This window comes from Monodelphis domestica, chromosome 1 (genome assembly GCF_027887165.1).
Source record: "Monodelphis domestica isolate mMonDom1 chromosome 1, mMonDom1.pri, whole genome shotgun sequence".
NCBI classification, from domain to species: Eukaryota; Metazoa; Chordata; class Mammalia; order Didelphimorphia; family Didelphidae; genus Monodelphis; species Monodelphis domestica.
The window spans coordinates 742,648,527-742,667,922 of record NC_077227.1 but is presented as its reverse complement, the minus strand read 5'-3'; the positions used below and the strand labels follow the sequence as shown (position 1 = coordinate 742,667,922).

The following is a 19,396-nucleotide window of genomic DNA, read 5'->3' as shown; positions in this document are numbered from 1 at the left end:
CAATATGAACATAGATAAGCAAAAATAAAGTATATACAAAGCAATTTCAAGACTGAGAGGACTAGCAATGGGTGAGGGAGGGAGATTAGGAAAAGACGCGAATAGGAAGTGGCATATGAACTGTGTTTTGAGAGCAAAGGGGGCAGCTAGTTAGCATGGTGGATAGAGCACCATGCTTGGAACTGGGAGGGCCTGGGTTCAAATAGGACCTCAGACACTTCCTGTCCATGTGAACCTGGGCAAGCTTCTTAACTTGCCCTAACTGCTCTTCTGTCTAAGAATTGGTACTGACAGAAAGTAAGAGTTTTTTATTTTTAAAGAAAAGAAAAGCAGATAAACCTTGCAGGAGGGATCTCATGAATTAGCCTGTGAGGATTAAATTCTCCAGGCAGAGCAATGATTTCTTTTCTTTGGGGAGTATTAAGAGGGATAGACTAGGGCCAGCTCAGTGACTCAGTGGATAGAGAATTAGACCTAGGGATAGGAGGTCCTGGGTTCAAATGTGACCTCAGATACTTCTTAGCTGTGTGACTCTGGGCAAGTCATTTAACCCCAATTGCATAACCCTTATTGCTCTTCTGTTTTTGGAATTGATTCTAGGATGGAAGGTTAGTTTTTAAAAAAGGATAGTCTAGAGCAGTGGTTTCCCATCTTTATGAGTATGAGAATCCTTTTTCAACAACAAAAACTTCTCAGACCCCAAGCAATGACAATTAAAAAAATGCTCTTATCTTTTGTCTTAGAATCAATACCAAGGATAGGTTCCAAGGCAGAAGAGCAGTAAGGTCTAGGAAACTGGGGTTAAGTGAATTGCCTAGGGTCAGACAACTAGGAAGCTTCAGGCCAGTTTTGAACTCGGGACCTCTAGTCTCCAGGCATGGTTCAACAATTTTTTAGCATTTGTAATTTTACTATCTGTTCATTGTGGAAACAATATATCAATTCATCAATCAACAAATTTTATTCAATACCTACTAAGTGCCAGGCAGTATGCCAAGCTTTGGAATTATAAAGACAAAAGAGATCCGGGTCCCTGCCTTCAAGGAGCTTCTATCCTAATGGGGAAACACTAGGGACCTATGTGGGTATTTAGAAGGTACAGACCAAGTAGGTAAAAGGTAACCTTAGAAAGGAGAGCCCTAGCAGCTCAAGGGAATAGCTGCTCTGAAATTAGAGTGACTTCTAAGTGAATTTGCAGTGCTTTTATCTTAATAGTATCTGCATATATTTAAAGAGTCAAAAATAAATGTGAGAGACGTATCATACACACAGTCCAAAGATGGTCTGTTGCTTAGTTATTATACTGAATCTTTTTAAGGAGATGCTCCTCTTGTGATAACCTGTAGACCGTAACTGGGGGATCGCTGGACCAGAAACTAAATTCTGTAGAAATCGCATCCATTTCCTTTTTGACCTGGACATGCTTTGTCCCTTGTCGAGTTTCCGAGATGGTTATCCTTGTGGATGTTTCAAAAGCCAGCCTACCACACAAGCAGGTCAGGTAGCTACCCAGGACTGGTGAATTGACAGGGATGGTGATGGTGGTGATTCCAGGCTCCTCCAGCACCATCCCTCCCTAGCACCAATCCACGCCTGCATTTCTGCCATTGTTGCTCAGTTCCATTGCTCAAGGTTTCATCCCCTGTTCTAGACTCTGTAGAAGGCCAACTACTTTACAGTTCTCTTGGACGTTAGCATCTTAGAGCAAAGAAAGGATCTGATAATAGAAGAGTAGGTAAGAGAACAGGAAGGGACTTAGCAATGGCAATAGAGCCCACAACTTAGGATCCCCCGAATTCAAGACCTACAGCAGATGACAGCTAGTTGTGTGTCCTCAGGAAATGACTTAATGTCTCTGTGTCTGTTTCCTCATACGCAAAATGGGTACAGGTAAGGAATATGGACTTGATAGTCCATAAGGTGCCTTTCAGCTTTAAATCTACGCCCCCAGGTAAGGGGATGGGAAAAAGAGGACTCTAAAGACAAACTCCTCTCTCTGTGGAGCTGGATCCCAGACAGGCTCTGGGTGCTTGGCTGCTGGGGAGACAAAGGTAGCGCTGGCTAGGTCCAGCTGTGGTCCTTGTGTCCTCCCTGGGTGATACGGGAACCTGCTGCTTCACTTACTCATCTCCTCTCCTGCACAGGTTATATTCGGAACACAAGCAGCATCTCTCCCCGTGGCTACTCTTCCAGTTCCACACCTCAGCAATCGAACTACAGCACATCCAGCAACAGCATGAATGGCTACAGCAATGTGCCCATGGCCAACCTGGGCGTGCCTGGCTCACCAGGCTTCTTAAATGGCTCCCCCACAGGATCCCCTTATGGAAGTAAGTGCTTTTGGTGCAGCTTCTTTGGGCAGTCTCAATGTGGGGCTCTTTCCTTTTGGCCTCAGTATCCCTAGTGCCTAACATTGTACCTGAAGCACACAGTAGGCACATTATAAATGCAAATCACTGAGTGTTTCAAGGATAGAAAAGCATCTTAAATATAAGACATTTTACATACATCACAGAGAAAATGATATAGTGGAGAAAGCACTGGCCTTGGGGGCAGGATGACCTGAGTTCAAATCCTGACTCAGATACTGACTAGCTGTGTGAATTGAGACAAATAACTAAACCACTTTACTTTTTTGAGCCTCAGTTTTCTTATCTATAAAATAAGGGCAATGACAAAATCTACTTCATAGGGTTATATTGTGAGATCAAATGAGTTAAATGCCTGAAAAATATTTTGTAAACCATAAAATGTAATATAAATATTAGCTATTATTATGATGATGTTTTAGGGTAGTTGTAAGTTTCAATGAAAAGCTTCAAATTTGTAAACCTTAAGTATGTAATAGATACATTAATATATAAAATATAATTATATATTATATATTAAATATTGTATATATATAAATGTCAGCTCTGACAACATTGACAAACTCTTGAGGGAGATGACTAAAGTGTTCCTTAAATGTCAATTCTGGGAGTTATTACAAGAAAGTTATTACAAGTTATTACAAGAAAGGAAAGAAGGAAGAAAAGAAGAAAAAAGAAAGGAAGGAAGGAGAGAAGAAGGGAGGGAGAGAGAGAAGAAAGGAAGATAGAGAGAAAAAGCATTTATTATACACTCTATAAATATTTATTACACAATATTTGTTATACACCAGACATAATTTTTGACTCTGAGGATAAAAATAGAAAAAATGCCCAGCCCATAGTTCTAAGGAGATCATGGTCTAATAGGATGAGCAATTTTCATTTATATCTACTATAAAGGTTGGCCAATTCAGATACGTAAAGTTAGCTAAGAAGGGTGGCCATCTCAAACCAAACCCTGATGCTGCCAATGTGATTGCACTGAAGGGTTCTGGGTAACAAAATGATTCTAACCTTTTGGCAAAAGGCCCAAGGGAACATCGCCTTCTGGACTTGATCGAAAGAATCTCCTGGGAGAAAAATGCCTTCTCTAGTTCCCATCCATATGATAGTTATCATCTTGAAGGAAATTGTCTGATTCTGTGCTATTTTCAGAGGGACTTCTCACTGCCAGGAAGGGAAGAGGAGATAGGAAGCCTTCCCCCTCCCCTTTTTTTTCTTGGATCCCACCACCTCTTTCAATGGAGTAATCTCACTGATGAGAAGGTTCTCTCCAGCAGTTCAGATTGCAGCCTCTCCCTGCCTGCCCAGCCTCTGGGTCTCTTGTCTATGTCCTTCTGTAAATTCAACATGAGAGTCCAGTAATGATATCTTCAGCTCTTCTCCCCTCTGATAGCCGATCGCCCAAGTCCACCGAAGTCTCCACATCACTCACTAAAGCTAAGCAGCTCCAATGAAATGATCTGGGAGTTTAGGGGAGGCAGGGTCCACATAGACCTTTCTGTCTTATTGCTTTCAGTTTGTATCTTAGAACTTTGTATCTTAGAACCCATTTCTGGGAGGCAGAGATTGAGAGCAGCTCTGCCTCATCTTTAGCCCCAACAAAGTAGGAAGGGTACCCCATGGAATAGAGCCAAACCATTACATTTCTCCTTAGCAAGAGTGAAGTGCCCAATAACATTAATTATTTAAAAAAAGATATTTGGCACAAACATATGGTGTAGTAGATAATAAGAGTGCTGTGCCTAGAGTCAAGAAGACTCATCTTCCTTAGTTCAAATCTAGCTTCAGATATTTAATAGCTGTAGGACTTTGAGCAAGTCCCTTAACCCTGTTTGCCTCAGTTTCCTCATTTGTAAAATGAATTGGAGAGGGAAATGCCAGACCACTCTGGTATCTCTGCCAGGAAAACCCCAAATGAGACCATGAAGAATCAGATATGACTGAAATAACTGTACAACAATAAATTTATGTATGTCTCTTTCTACTGATCTGAACACATAGAATCATTAGATCTCCAAGGCCATTCAATCCAAACTTGACCTGAATATACACAAAAATACACAATTTCCCTGACAAAGGGCCATCCAGACTCCACTTGAATACCTCCAGTGATGGGGATCTCACTGTAGGTATCTCATTCCTTCGAGAAATGGCTCATTTTCCTCTTGGACATCTCTCATTCACAGGATCATAGTATTCAGAATTGGTCAGAGACCTCAGAAACCATATAATTTGTTAGAGGTTCATTGTCATCGTGAGCCAAAATCTGCTTCCTTATAACTTCCCTTGTTGTTCCGAGTTCCTCCCTCTGGTGTCGAGGGAAATAAATCTCATCCTTCCAGGTCACAGCTCTCCAGTCAATGGATTGCCAATGTTGCTGTCTTTTCTAGTCTCTTGTTTTTTCCTTTCTCTCTAGCCTAAGCACCCCTTGATCCTATCCTTCAGTGGAATGGTTTTGAGTCCCTTAATTAACCCTCTTAGTTTTCTCCCTCTGCACGTGTTCCAATTCATCAATGTCCCTTCTAAAACGTGATACTGCAAGTTGGCATGATTATAAAGTTGGGGCAACAACAGGTGAGGAACCTCATCGTTCTAGACATTATGCATCTGTTAATACAGTCTAAGTGGGGTTTGGGATGCTGTCAGACTCTGCTGCCTTGGACTGTTTTGTTTTTGTTGTTGTTGTTGTTCTTGAGCCTATTCTTCTTCATGATCCCATTTGGGCTTTTCTTGGCAAAGATACTGGAGTGGGGGCAGGGGTAGGTAGGTAGTTATGTGGTACAATGGATAGAGAGCCAAACCTGGAGTCTGGAGGGCTTGGGTTCAAATCTGACCTCAGATACTTCCTAGCTGTGTGACCTTAGGCAAGTTACATAACCCCCATTTACTTTCCCTTACCACTCTTCTGCCCTGGAACCAGTACCCAGAATTAATTCTAAGATTTGTTTTGTTTCATTTTGCTTTTAAGATACTAGAATAGTTTGCCATTTCCTTCTCTAACTCATTTTTCTGATGAGGAAACTGAGGCAAATAGGGTTTAATGACTTACTCAGGGTCATACAGGGTGTGTAGTAAGATTTGAACTCAAGGTCTCCTGATTTCAGGATGGGCACTCCATCCATTGTTTAGCTACATCTCTCAAGTATTCATAGAATTTATTTGATGAATGTGAATGTAGGACTTTACATTTAATCTGCAAATTTTCAGCCTAGGGTCCCAGCTCTGAATGACTCTTCTAAGGACAATAGTTTAGTGTAGAGGGCTTTAGAGTTCTCAGAGCATTTTTGTCATGAGCATAAGGTAAAGCAGTTATAGCACAGAGTTCTGTTGTTCAAGTCAAGGATGCTGATTCTCAGAAAGAGGAAGTTATTCACTAGCTTGCCTGAGAGATCCAATGTGATTTAACTGATTTTATAACATCCTCATGAATCCCACAGGTGCTATTGTGTCCATTTTACAGACTAAGAAACTAAGGTCCAGAGTGATCCAGCTAATAAATATCTGAGGTGGGAATCAAACCCTGACTTCCAAAGTAGCTTTCCATCCTCTGCATCTCACTAGGGTGATTCTCAGCACCATAGCTGTAGGGTTGGAAAGGATGTGGAGACCATCTAATCTAATCCCTCCACTTTATAGATGGGGAAACTGAGGTTCAGAGAAGTGAATGCCTTATCTAAGGCAGCATCAAGTTTTGAACCCAGACTATCTGATTTTAGTCCTTGTGCTCTTTTCACCATAATGTGTTTTCTCCAATAAGCTTTCTCTTCTCCAGTCTCTGTGTTGGTGTCTGCCTTGGGTTACAGTGTGTGTTTGATGCTCTAAGTCCGCCATCTTTCACTTCTTGATCTTCCATGATCATTTGTTTCCATGCCCTCTTTATAGGAGCCTGGTGGATGCCTCTAAAACTTGGCTTTTTCCTCTCCTCCTCAGAGGTGTCATTACACAGTAGCTTTAGAGCCAGAAGACCTGACTCAGATCCCATTTTTGATATTTACCATGAGTGCAATCTTGGTCCATTCTCTGGAGCTAAGTTTTCTCTAAAATGAGGAGGGAGGGCAAGCCCAAATCTGGGGTCCTTTGACTCTCTTCCACCTCCTGCCCAGGCCTCCTTCATTTTCTCACCTTGGCCCCTTAGGCTACCTGACCTTTCTTATACTGCTATTTGCCAAAACACTTTCACATACATGATAGTCAGCGTTCTTTTTTCACCTCTCCCCTTAGCCTCAGTGTCTATTTTGTACCCCATCGTTGGCCCAGTATTGCCTAAAGAAGACATGGGGGATTTAGAGGGCTGTCACAGGGAGGAAGGATTTGATTTGTTCTGTGGGTCCCCAGAGGAAAGAACCAGGAGAATTGAGGAGAAGGTGCAAAGACAAAATAGGATCCATTTGATGTTAGGGATAATTTTTTAACCCATCAGAAGTGTCCTGGTGTAGAATGAATGGGCTGCCTTGGGCCCAAGGGGACTTTCTCCCTTTTGGGGAAGTTTTAAGGGAGACAAATAGTCAGTCAATGATCAGGTATGTCCTAAAGAGAATTCTTTTGAAGATACAAGTTGGACTGTTATTCAGTCGCTTTAGTTATGTTTGACTCTTTGCAACCCAGTTTGGGGTTTTCTTGGCAAAGATCCTGGAGTGGTTGGCCATTTCCTTCTCTATCTCATCTTACAGATGAGGAAACTGAAGCAAGCTGGGTCAAGTGACTTGCCCAGGGTCACACAGCTAGTAAGTGGCTGAGGCTAGATCTGAACTCAGCTTCCTGAGTTCAAGCCTGGCCCTTTATCCATTGCTCTACCTAGCTGCCTCCATTAGTTGGATTAGATGGCTGCTAAGATCCCTTCTAATTCTGCAACTAGGATTCTGCGATAATAGCTGACATTTACATAGAGCCTTATGTAGACATTATACCACTTTAGTCTTATCCCAGCCTTGGAACTTAGGTACCTCAGGTGGTCCTATTCTCATTTTACAGTTGAGGAAATTGAGGCACAGAGAGTATAAGTGACTAGACCAGGGCTCCACCATTAGGAAATAGAAGAGGCAAGATAAGAACCCAGACCCGTCTGACATCCAGCCCAGCTCTTGCTGGCAGTGAGGTGGTGCCATGGATAGAGCACTGGGTCTGGAGTCAGGAAGACATGAATGACCTCAGGCATTTACTAGCTGGGTGACTCTGGGCAAGTTACCTCGCCTCTGCCTGCCTCAGTTTTCTCACCAGTAAATGGGGATAATAATATTGACAACCTCCCAGAATTGTTGTGAAGATCAAATGAGCTAATGTTTGTAAAGTGCTTTGCAAACCTCAAAGGGTGATAGGGATGTTGGCTATTTCAGAGCTCTCTTTGGTCCGTTGTCCTGCCTGTCCAAATCCAGTGGTCCCAGAGTGTTAGGGTTTAAAGGAGGGGAAGCCCTAAAGAGACCAATGATCCCCTGGATCCAGGGCCGATAAGCCCAGAGCTTTTAGGGGACATTCGTGTTATTTTCCTCAATAGCTTGGTGTGCTTGGGCCACGCCATGGTGTAATTACTTGTCCAAGCCGATTAGAGAGAAAATAAAATGGAACCCTCCAGTCATGTTTGACTTGCACGACTGCCAAGGCAGGGTAGCGGAAACCTTCATCTTTATTGTTCTTACACTCGCAGAACTCCAACCAAAAAAAAGAAAAAGGAAAAAAGTGGCCAAACAGATGTTTTTTCCATTTGACGTACGGGCTTCACTTCCTAGCTGGAGCTGCGAGTGCCAAGTTTCAGCCCAGAGCACGTTTTTTATGGCTGAGTTATAAACCCCTGACAATAGGGGGTTATAATGAAATGCTGACAGACCCCTGTGCTCCAGCAAATGGGACGGCTGAGTGCAAAAGGCGGCTAGGTGCCCAGCGAGGTCCAGCTGGGCCACTGGGAGTCAAGGCTTGGGACGAGGAAAGTGGTTTTCCCTGCGCTCCTCCCTTGTGTCCCTGCTAGTTTCAGGCCCTGACATGCCTTTCTTGACTTTGGCTGCTGTCCAAGGGCAGGTAGATGTCCAAAGACATCCTCAGTGGGGAGGCTGGTCAGTCAACTGCCAAAAAAAAGATTCCACCCACTCTCATCCAAGACCCGATCCAGCCAGCAAGCCTGCCCTGCCCCGGGCGGAGGGGAGGGGTGGGGGGACTGTTTCCCCTGAGCAGCGAGAGCCACCAAGGCAGTCGGAAGCCAGAGCCAGAATCCCACCACACAGCATCGAAGCCAACAGGGGCCACTACTTATCGTTGGCCTGTCCCCTTTACATGCTCTGGGATGGAGCAGCAAGTGGAGTGGAGGGGGAAGAGTGGAGAACGCCGAGGTTCTCTTCCAGCTAGTCCACGACAAAGGACATTCACCCCAAGCATCCATCCCTGCGGACTTGGCATAGGTGATCGATCCCTGCTTGGGGACAGCCTCTACCCTGCCACTAGCCAAGAGCTTTGCATTTAGTCATGTTGAAAACGTTGCCTCGTGCTCAGATTGATTTGCTAAATTGGTCTGGGCTGACTTGGACGAGCTCTTCTTCCCAAAGGGAACCAGAAAGCACAGATTTTACTTTGATTTAGGGTCATAAAATCCTCAAACATGGAGCGTTAGAGCTGGAAGGGACTTTAGAACTGAACGATAATAGGAATAAAACTTAAAAAAATTAGAAAGCCCTCTAGGATTTGTAAAGCACTTTACCAATAGTATTCCATTCGGTCCTCACCGCAATCCTTGGAAGCTCGGACTCTTATTATCCTCCTTTTACAGATGAGGAAACTGAGGTAGACAGACTTGCCCAGGGTTCCCCAGCCAGGACATGTTCGAGGCTGGATTTGCACCCAGGATGTCCTGATTTCAGCTCTAGTACTCTCTTTCCTGTACCATTTTGTTCCCTTGACTTAGACTTTCAGAGCTAGAAGACAACTACAGAGCTGAGCAGGACCATCAGTTTTGTCTTAGAGCATCAAATGTCAGAACTGGTCAAAGTCTTAGAAGACAGAATCCCAGAAGTAGGAGGAACTTCAGTATTTAAAGGATCAGAGCTGGGGGTGGCAGCCTACTTAACCTTCCCGGAGATACATGGCCCCTTCTCCCCTCCTGCCCCCTCAAAGGCCACACACATAACACGAGCAAAGGATAACTAATGAACGAGTCTTATGCTTCATGGTTTCCACCGGGTATCCTCTGGTCTAGGCAAAGACCCTAGAACATTTGGGGGGCTCCCCCACTGCATTATGGGCAGGTGCGGCCGGGACTTCCAGAGGAGTAGCAGGTGGCACCCTGTTCACCAGTTCAATATTGGAGAAGATCCTTCAATTGTCCCACAGACCTTCTGCCCTGTTTCTTTGCTTTGATCACTCATCCCAGTTAAGCTGAAAGTTCTCCACAAGTTTAAATGGAGCCTCCCGGATGCCTCACCCTAAGAGATGGGCGAAGTCCCAGTAAGAGATGCTTTCTCTCTTGGAAATGACACCACCTGACTTTGGACCTCAAGTCTGTCTTTTCTCTGCCTCTATGGGGTGGGTTTCTGGTGAATAAATCCAACTGGACTGTGGGCTTTGCTGTTATTTTGCAGGAGCTAGATATAGTAGGAGAGGTAATCATTGCATGTTGGGCATAAAGGGCTAATCTCAGAGCCAAGAAGACCTGGGGCCAAATCTTGCCTCTGAGCACACAGGATGTATGATCCTGGCCAAGTCACTTAACTTTTTATTATCTCTAAGCAATCTTTAAAGATATTTAGTGGTTAGTAAGGAGATAACCATTGATCTACATCAATAGAGACATTCCCTTACACTGATGGAGTCATGGCCAAAAGCAAATAGACAGAGAGGGAACTCCTTGAAGCCTTGGTACCCCAGCCATGAATGCCCTAAGGAGAAATGATGATGATAATGATGATAACTTACATTTCTGCTGATTCTTCAAATTGGCAAAGCACTTTATAGACATTCTCTCACCCCAGCCCTACAAAGTGGGTACTAAGGATCTTACCATGCTCATTTCATAGATTAGGAAACTGAGGCTCACACAGGGTTAGTGACTTGTAAATGGTCACAAGGTTAGTAAGTATTAGAAGTGAGTTTTGAATCCAGGGCTTTCATTCCATTTCAGAACTGAGTTGAAATTTCACCTCTGACTCTTTAACTGTGTCATCTACAAGTCACTTAACCTATTGATCCTTAGTTTTCTCATCTGTAAAATGGGCTCCATAAGACCTGTAGCAGTTTTGACATAGGATTATTAAGATTCAATTGAAAGAATTTTTAAATGTTTTTGCCCATTTCAAGGGACAATACAAGTCTCAACTTTTATTATTAAAGGAGAGTCCTTCAGGCGGTTGAGGGGGAGGTACAGGAGTGCATAGAGAAATGGCTGGGTATGTTTTCATCAAAGCCAATGAGAATATTCCCTCAGGGGGAGCTGCACACCTGGCCCATGCTCTATGCAGAGGACAAGAGGGGGATTATGGGAACTAGGGTTTCCCATCTTGGAGAAAAAAGAAAACATTTTCTGTCCTAGGGAAAATATGGTGGAGATCAGGTTCTGTGGGTGCCTGCCCCACTTTGGTGGCATCTCCTTCTAAATGAGGACTATGCTGTCTCTTTTCTAGTAATGTCTTCAAGTCCTACAGTTGGCTCCTCCAGTACCTCCTCCATTCTCCCATTCTCATCTTCCGTCTTCCCAGCTGTCAAACAGAAGAGTGCCTTTGCTCCTGTCATTAGACCCCAAGGCTCCCCTTCTCCAGCCTGCTCTAGTGGAAATGGAAATGGATTCAGAGGTAAGAAAGATGGCGCCTGCCTGGGGAAGCACATGCACAGGACTCTCATCCCATGGGCTCTCTGAGCCTCCCTGGGAAACTCACTGGGGTCACTTATCTCTTCAGCATCTACCAAGGAGGACACTTTTTTGGTTTTTGAATTAAGATATGCCTAGAATTGGTACAATTCCCATTAAAATGTGGAGTGAAGAACAGATTGGTCAACATCTCCAAGTCATGGTCATGTTTCTAGGCCAATCCAACAAATATGTTTTAAAACCCTTGTGACAGGAGTATCTGGGGGCACAGTGGATAGAGTACCAGGTCTAGAGATGGGTGGACCTCTGTTCAAATCTGGCCTCAGAGATGTCTTAGCCATGTGACCGTGGACAAGTCATTTAACCCTGGTTGCTTAGCCCTCGCCCTTCTATTCTAGAGTTGTGACTAAGACAGAAAGGAAGTGTTCAACCCCCCCCCCTAAAGATAAGCAAAATCTTGTTCTAAACCAGAAAAAAATAAGATAGTCCCTGATTTCCAGAAACTGATATTCAGCAGGAACACAGATACGTATATACGTGACACTTTGAGGAAGAGGAAGCAAATGTAAATGACTGAGGAGATCAAGAAAGGACATTGTCTGTCTTGTAGCTTTCCTGGCTTCCTTCCTCCTTCAGGAGGTTATTTTGGGTCTGTCCAGCTGCCCATGCCCACCCTTCTAAGGTTCTCTTCTCTCGTCTCTGCGTAGATCTTATCTATTCTTCCCTATTTGAATGTTGTCCCCTCTACTGGAAGCTAACTTTGAAAGAGGCTCAGTAGAACTCAAGATGCGGTGAAGAAGTAAATGCCTTCCAGTCATGGTGGATGGACCAAGCAATGCCAGGGAGGAGGGAACAAAGGACCAACTTATTTTTTTAAACCCTTACCTTCCATCTTAGATTCAATACTGCGTATTGGTTCCAAGGCAGAAGAGTAGTCAGGGATAGGCAATGGGGGTGAAGTGACTTGCCCAGGGTCACAAAGCTAGGAAGTGTCTGAGGCCAGTTTTGAACCCAAGACCTCCAATCTCTGGGTCTGGCTCTCAATCCACTGAGCCACCCAGCTGCCCCTAATAATAATATATTTTAAACCCTTACCTTCTGTCTTAGAATCAGTAAAGTGTCTGAGGTCAGATTTGAACCCAGGACCTCCCATTTATGGGTCTGGTTTTCAATCCACTGAGCCACCCAGCTGCCCCTAATAATAATATATTTTAAACCCTTACCTTCTGTCTTAGAATCAGTAAAGTGTCTGAGGTCAAATTTGAACCCAGGACCTCCCATTTCTGGGTCTGGTTTTCAATCCACTGAGCCACCCAGTTGTCCTCAGGACCAACTTTTAGGGAATACCAATTGGAGCTTTTTGCCTAGAACTCAGAGTGAGAAAAGGGGGAATAGTTGGCAGTAAGCTTAGTTTGTATCCTACCCTAAAGGCAACAGGGAGTTCCTGAAGTTTCTTGAGGAAGTGAGTGGCCCAGTCAGACTTGTGCCCAACATAGAATCCAGCTACTTTCCAGACTCCCAGCACTGTGGTCAGGCCCACGAGAGCGTCCAGTTCCTCCCTGGAGGATGCCCTGGGTCACCCCGTGTGATGGCATGTGTTCCTACTTACCCAGCGTGCCTATCATGTGCAGTCCATATACATTCCAGGGGCATAGTTGGATGTGATCCATCAGGAACAACCAGCCGCGCTCAGAACTCGGAGCTCCACGCTCACCAAATTGATAGCAGGTGCCCGATCACGGCCAAGAGGGCGGGGGGAGAAAAGTGTGTCTTTGTTGGGTTTTTTTTAAAAGAAAAAGAATTAATATCACACGTCAAACTTGTTTCTGAGCGGCGCAATGAAATGTAATGTGACATGACGTAACACAAATGTGATGAGTACACGAATATCTAATCATCTCATCATGGACGGGAGGCAGCTGATGGCAAGAGAGCAAATTAGAAACTGCTGAGCACCGCGGATCACTGACGGCCCCCATTATTTTTCGGCAGCTCTGCACATTCAGACATGAAAATACTCATGACAAGCAGTGATGGAGAGAACCCAGAGGGTCAGAGGTTCGGTTAACCCCTCTCAGATCTGAGTCCCTGAGGCCTGCCGGGCTCAGTAGGGAATCTTGGACATGCAGCAGCTATTCCAGTGGCTCCCCAGAAAAGTCTTCTAGGGCCATCTTTGCAAGCCGGGGCTGGCAGTTGTCGAGTCACCGGCTCGCAGGCTTGTAGGATTCCAAAGGCAAGGAAGCTCGGGCTCGTCTGGTCAATCCGGACAAAATCACTGAGATCTCAGACCTGGAAGGGACTCGAGTGAGCCTCCCACCCAACAAATAAAGCCTAGGGACAGAGCTGGAAGGGCTTTAGGGAAGGGAAGAAGGAAGGGAACAGGCTCTCATTAAGTGGCGATGATGGACCAAGTGACTTACAAATATGAGCTCATTTGATCACCTTTAGAGACGAATGATCTCCCCAAATCATCGAGTCCAGTCCCTTCATTTTACAGGAGGAAACAGAGCCCCAGAGAGGTTGAATGACTTGCCCAAGATGATGCAGGGATTAGAATTGGGGTTTGTATTTTGGCCTCTAGGGATAAAACTCGGAACACTGGATAAAAGTTACCAAGAAGCAATTAAAAAAAACAAAAAACGAGTTATCCCAAAGAGAACTAACTCACATCTGCCAAGAACAAAGCTAGGATTCAGACCCAAGTCCTCTGATTCAAGACCTTGCCTTCTACACCGGCCAGGAAAGAATCCTCATTACCACTTACTCAACAAGTGGGCACTTTGCCTCCAATGAGGTATCCCACTCAACTCTTTTGTTCTACAGTATCCCTGGAGACACTGGAGGGAGGGCTGTGGAGATTATGAATCACAGCATCTCAGAGCTGGCATGAGCCCTAGTGTTTGCCATCCAAGGTTCCCATTTTACAGAGGTGGAAGCTGAGGCTGAGAGAAATGAAATGACCCACTTGGGAATCCACAGCTGGCTAGACTAGAACCCAGTTCTCTTGCTTCTCAATTCAGTGTATTCTATTGCATTTCAGTGACTTGGACCCAGAGCCAGAACCAAGAAGATAGCCCACAATGCTACTTAGGAACTTAAGGAATTTCATTTCAGGCCAGAGGTTGTGGCCCGGGTCTATGGGTCACCTGGCAACGGGTTCTACCATTGTGGATTGATCTCATGGCCAGGGGAGGAGAAATAACAGTGATTCCTTTTTGGATATTTCCCCTTTCCCACTACCCCTCTAGTTGGGTTACTTTGGATGGGAGCCCAGTGGCTTGGTTTCATTTTCACAAAACTGTTATTGTTAGGAAAATGCATAAAGAAAAGGCACCGAAGGGAAGGAACAAGTAAAGAGTTTGGGAGAAGGGAAGAAGGTGAGGGCTTTCTTCTATGCCTCTGGGGTAGAAAGAACGTAAGGTCTCATACATGGGTTAATGGACATTCCTGTTCTGAGACTGGTACAAAGTTAGAACTAGAAGGGACTCCAGGGGCCATCTAACTGGACCCAAAGCCTCCAAAAGGACCCCCGCTAGAAGCCATCTCATGAAGAATCGCTCAGACTTGGATTTCTGCCTCCACTGATAAGATGTCTCAGGGCAGCTCATTCCACAATTCAGAACTGGATTTGGAGTCAGAGGAACTTTCAAATTCTGATGGTCACTTGTCACTTTTTTGTTTTGCCTCTGACCTCAGGCAAATGTTGGGGAGGAATGTCGATGTCCTCTTCCATAAGAGGAAGGACCCAACTCAATGGCCATTAAGGTCCCTTCCACCTATCATTCTTTGATTCATTGTAAATATCATTCTTTGATTCATTGTAAATCCTCCAGGAGAGGGATGGAGAGCAGTAGGAATGAGCCAGAGGGGCTCCAGAAATGAAAAATACTCTAGGAAAAATGACCCCATCACTTAGCGAAATGTGTGTTAATAGTTGTTCTCATCAGAGCCCTGTGTTCGGTTCTGGTCTCTGATGCTTACAAAGAATTCTGCTGGATTGCCAAGAGGAAGTCGACCAGAATAGTGAAGGGCCATGAGCCCATGCCATGGGAGACTGGGAGAAAGGAACTGGAAATGTTCAGAGTAGAGAAGAGAAGGCTTCCCAGGGCTGCGCGAGCCCTACCTTCACGTTCCTCAAAGGGTGTTACATGGAAGAGGAATGGGAATGGTTCTTTTTCACCCCAGAGGACAAAACTAGAAACAATGAGTAGAATCTGAAAGAGGCCAATGTAGGCTAGATAGCAGGGTGGGGATGAAGCAAAAAGAGTTGTCTCAAAGTGTCATGGGCTGCCCTGAGAGCTAGTAGGGTTTCCCTCTGGGAATTTTTGAGCCAAATCTGGATAATCATTGGCAGGAAAGGCTATAGAGAGAATTCTTATGAACTGGAGGACTGCTGAGATCCCTTCTAAGTTTCAACTCCCAGGATTCTTTGCAAGTTCGTTTTGGTGATTCAAAGCAAAAAGCAAAGGTCTCTCACCAGCCAGGCTAACCCAGTAGGGCATCCAAAGCAGGAGTAGGAGAAAGGAAAGAAACCTGAAACCTGCTCTTTCTCTGGCAATGTGCAGTATCTTTTGTTACTTGATCTGGCCCAATCTTTCAACAAGCCCTTACAGCAGACCCCAGAGACTGTGAAAGAATGGGCTAAGGAAAGGAAGGTGCTTCATGCTCTGAAAGGAAGCAAAAAATTCAAGGCAAAAATATCCATGTGAGAAAATGACTGGCCAGACTTCTAATGCCACGTACCCAGGAGGTGTTCTAGAAATTCTTGTTGGATGGGGCCCAGTTTGTCCACAAGATGCATCAGCCCCTCTCAGGGCAGCATTAATCAGGCATTTTAGGGGATGAGCACAGCTTGTCAGGGTAATACCCAACACTGTGTGTCTAATTCTCTTGCCAGTTTCCCTCAAGGAAAAGAAGAAAGGAAAAATCCTAGCACTCTGGGATAATCACTCTGGGTTGCTATATCTCCAAATCATCAGGGAGGGTCTGGAATTGAACCACCTTTATTGAAAAGTTACATCGATTCGCTATATAGTAATACAGGCAAAAATAATTATGGCTTTGCTAGCTGTGTAAGACCTTAATCCAGATCTCTCAAACATTCAATAAAGGCTGAAAAGAAACAGAGAAGTAGGCTATGAAAGACTCTGCCTGAGAGGGTGGGCTGGCATTCAGAAGAGAAAAAAATATAAGGGAGAAGGGAAGGTGAGAAAGAGAAAGTGAGCAAGGAAGGAAGGAAATCAAGTCAGAAAGAAAGAAAGAAAAAGAAAGAAAGAAAGAAAGAAAGAAAGAAATTAAGAAAGAAAGAAAGAAAGAAAGAAAGAAAGAAAGAAAGAAAGAAAGGAAGGAAGGAAGAAAGAAAGGAAGGAAGGAAGGAAGGAAGGAAGAAAGAAAGGACGGAAGAAAGAAAGAAAGGAAGGAAGAAAGAAAGAAAGTAAGTAAAGGATAGGAAGAAAGAAAGAGAAAGAAAGTAAAGGAAAGAAAGAAAGAAAAAGGAAAGAAGAAAGAGAAAAAGAAAGGAAAGAAGGAAGAATAACATGATGGAATGAAATGAATGAGAAAGAAACAGAAAGGAAGAAGGAAGAAAAGAAAAGGAGAAAAGGGAGGAAGAAAAGAAAGGCAGGAAAGAAGGAAATCAAGAAGATATGGGATGAGAAAGGAAAAAGATCAATGAGAAAGGAAGGAAGGAAAGACAAAGAAAAAAGAAAAAAGAAAAAATGAAGGAAGGAAAGAAATAAATTCCAAGAAGAAAAGAAGAAAGATAAGAGAAACTTAAAAGAACATAAGAGAGGGGGAAAACTTTTAAATTATTTACTTTAAGGCCTAATAGGAAAATAGGAAATGATTCCAATGGAAAAGTTGTATTGCCCTGAGGTGTACTGAATATATCCAGAAATCTATTTAAGTCAAGTGATAGATAGAGTTTATTGAAAAAAATAGGTTGATACTTTCTTTTTCTTTAGTTAAAAACCCTTACCTTCTGTCTTAGAATCAGTACTGTGTATTGGTTTCAAGGCAGAAGAGTGGTCAGGGCTAGGCAATAGGGGTTAAGTGACTTTCCCAGGGTCACAAAACTAGGAAGTGCTGAGACTAGATTTGAACCCAGAACCTGCAGTCTCTTGGCCTGGCTCTCTATCCCCTGAGCCACCTACCTGCCCCCAGATTGTCAGTTTCTAAGGATCTTAAAATTGTCTTAGTTTTTCACTGGTGCGGGGAGCCTGGATGCAGGGTCTTTTCCTCATTGGTCCTTCTCTTGAGCTCCAGTTGGCTACCTGATTCCTAGAGCTAAGTAAGAGCCAAAATGATCTCTCTGCAACTCCCTCCCCCCACGTTGCCCCCAACCACTCCACCCTCAGAGCAGTGTTATCCAGCTTTCCCAGAATTCCTTTTACTCACCAGATGAGGAGTTAGTTGTCCGTCACAAAGGCGCAGAGTGGGCAGGGAAGGAAGTCTCCTAAATTAGGAACTAAATTAGAACCTCCATTCCAGTGGGTCAACACTCATTACTGAACATCCCAGATTGGCAGCTAATTGTCAAAGGAGAATATGCTTGTTAAAAATAGCCAATCACATTTCTGCTAAAAATAAATGTGCGGGCTAGAAAGTTAGATCTGGTTAAACAGGAAACTCGAGCCTACATGCACTCATACGTTTGCGGTTTGTTCCTTTCCCTCATAGCTCAGGAGGATCCATCTGGGGCAACAAATGGAAAATGGTTTTCCTCATTCATTCATTCAACAAACGTGTAGCAATTGGGGGCAAAGGGGGGGGGGATGCAAGCTGAAAGAGTCCTGGGCTAGGTATTAGAGGACTAGGGTTCAAATCCCACTTCTGATACTTGCTGTGTGATCTTGGAGAAGTCTTTTAACCTCTCCCAACCTCAGTTTTCTCATCAATAAAGTGAAGAGTTTGTACTAAAATGTCCTTCCCCCATCTAGTTAACATCTATTTAAAAAAATATCTTGGAATCAATATTGGTTAAAAGCTATAAGAGTGGTAAGGGCTAGGCAATGGGGGTGAAGTGACTTGCCCAGGGTCACCCAGCTGGGAAGTGGCTGAGGCCAGATTTGAACCTAGGACTTCCCATCTCTAGGCTTGACTCTTAATCCACTGAGCTACCCAGCTGTCTCCCCTAGTTTACATCTATGATTGCTTTCTGGGCTGAGGCCACCCCTTCCTATCACCGATAAGACCCTTCTGTCTCCTTTCAGGTGATGGTGGTGGGACCTCTCTTTCCTCTCACTCTCAGGGGCCACCTTCCAAAGCAATGTGCAATGGGCTCATGTCTTTGCCTACTCTTTGCTTTCAGCCATGACCGGCCTCGTCGTCCCCCCCATGTAAAGAGGAGGAAGAGTTGCGTCTCAGAACACACAACTACTTCGCCTGATGGACCACTAATACAGAAAGCACTAAGAGCTCTTTGGGGGGTGTCAGAGCCCCCGAAGGAACACTCTGTATGGATTTGGATATGCAAGAAGCCTGCATCTTACCTGGTCTCATGTCTCTTCTGTAGCTGAGAGAATGGCTGCACCAACTCCCACCCCACTCGTGGACAAGGACAGATACCATCATTGGCATGCATGGTCAGTACCAAGGACAGAAATGTGGTTCTTTCTTTATGGACTTTATGAAAACCACCTTCCTATGTTTGTAAAATATTTAAGAAAAAATTGGCAAACAATTCAAGCTCGATATTTTGGATACTATTTGTTTTTCTTTGTAGGAAAAAAAAAGTTGAAAGTTTCTATTTTCTATGAAGCCTTTCAGATACCAATTTAGTTTATGCAGAAAAAAAATTGAACAAAACAGGGTACCCGCATGGAAGACTTTCTTAAAACAAAACCTGAATCGAATGATGATGATATGTTGTTGTATGTGTGTTTGCTTATAGTTTAATCTCTTTAAAAAACAAAAAACACAAAAAAAGGAAAAATTTTAAAATGTTTTACAATTATTTAAATAAATAAATGTGTAACTTATTGTAAGTAGAGGTAGAAATTAAGACCTTTTTGGAAAGGAGGAGCATTTCTCCTCCTCTTGTACAATGAAAATGATGCAAAACTGTAGTTCCAAGATAAAAAAATAATAAGGTGTGTGATTGTTACCACTGCTATTTCCTGGATGCCCATCTCCTGTCCTCTCCACACCCCCTTACCCACTCCATCCTTGTATAGATGATCCGTATGCAAGGACCGCGGTAACCCACCTATATTCTTTCAGATCCATACGACATTCAAAGGAA

At 43.9% G+C, this 19,396-nt stretch overlaps 1 protein-coding gene across 1 annotated transcript in view; it reads left to right on the top strand.

Moving 5' to 3' along the window:
- EBF2 (EBF transcription factor 2) overlaps positions 1–18,495 on the top strand; it is a gene marked incomplete at its 5' end in the record, with an annotated part of 108,406 nt that extends 89,911 nt beyond the window's left edge. The window contains 3 exon segments of the mRNA NM_001164534.1: positions 2,145–2,330; positions 10,970–11,137; positions 18,464–18,495. Of these exon segments, the coding sequence (NP_001158006.1) occupies positions 2,145–2,330; positions 10,970–11,137; positions 18,464–18,495 (386 nt within the window).
- Positions 18,496–19,396: the final 901 nt, after the last annotated feature.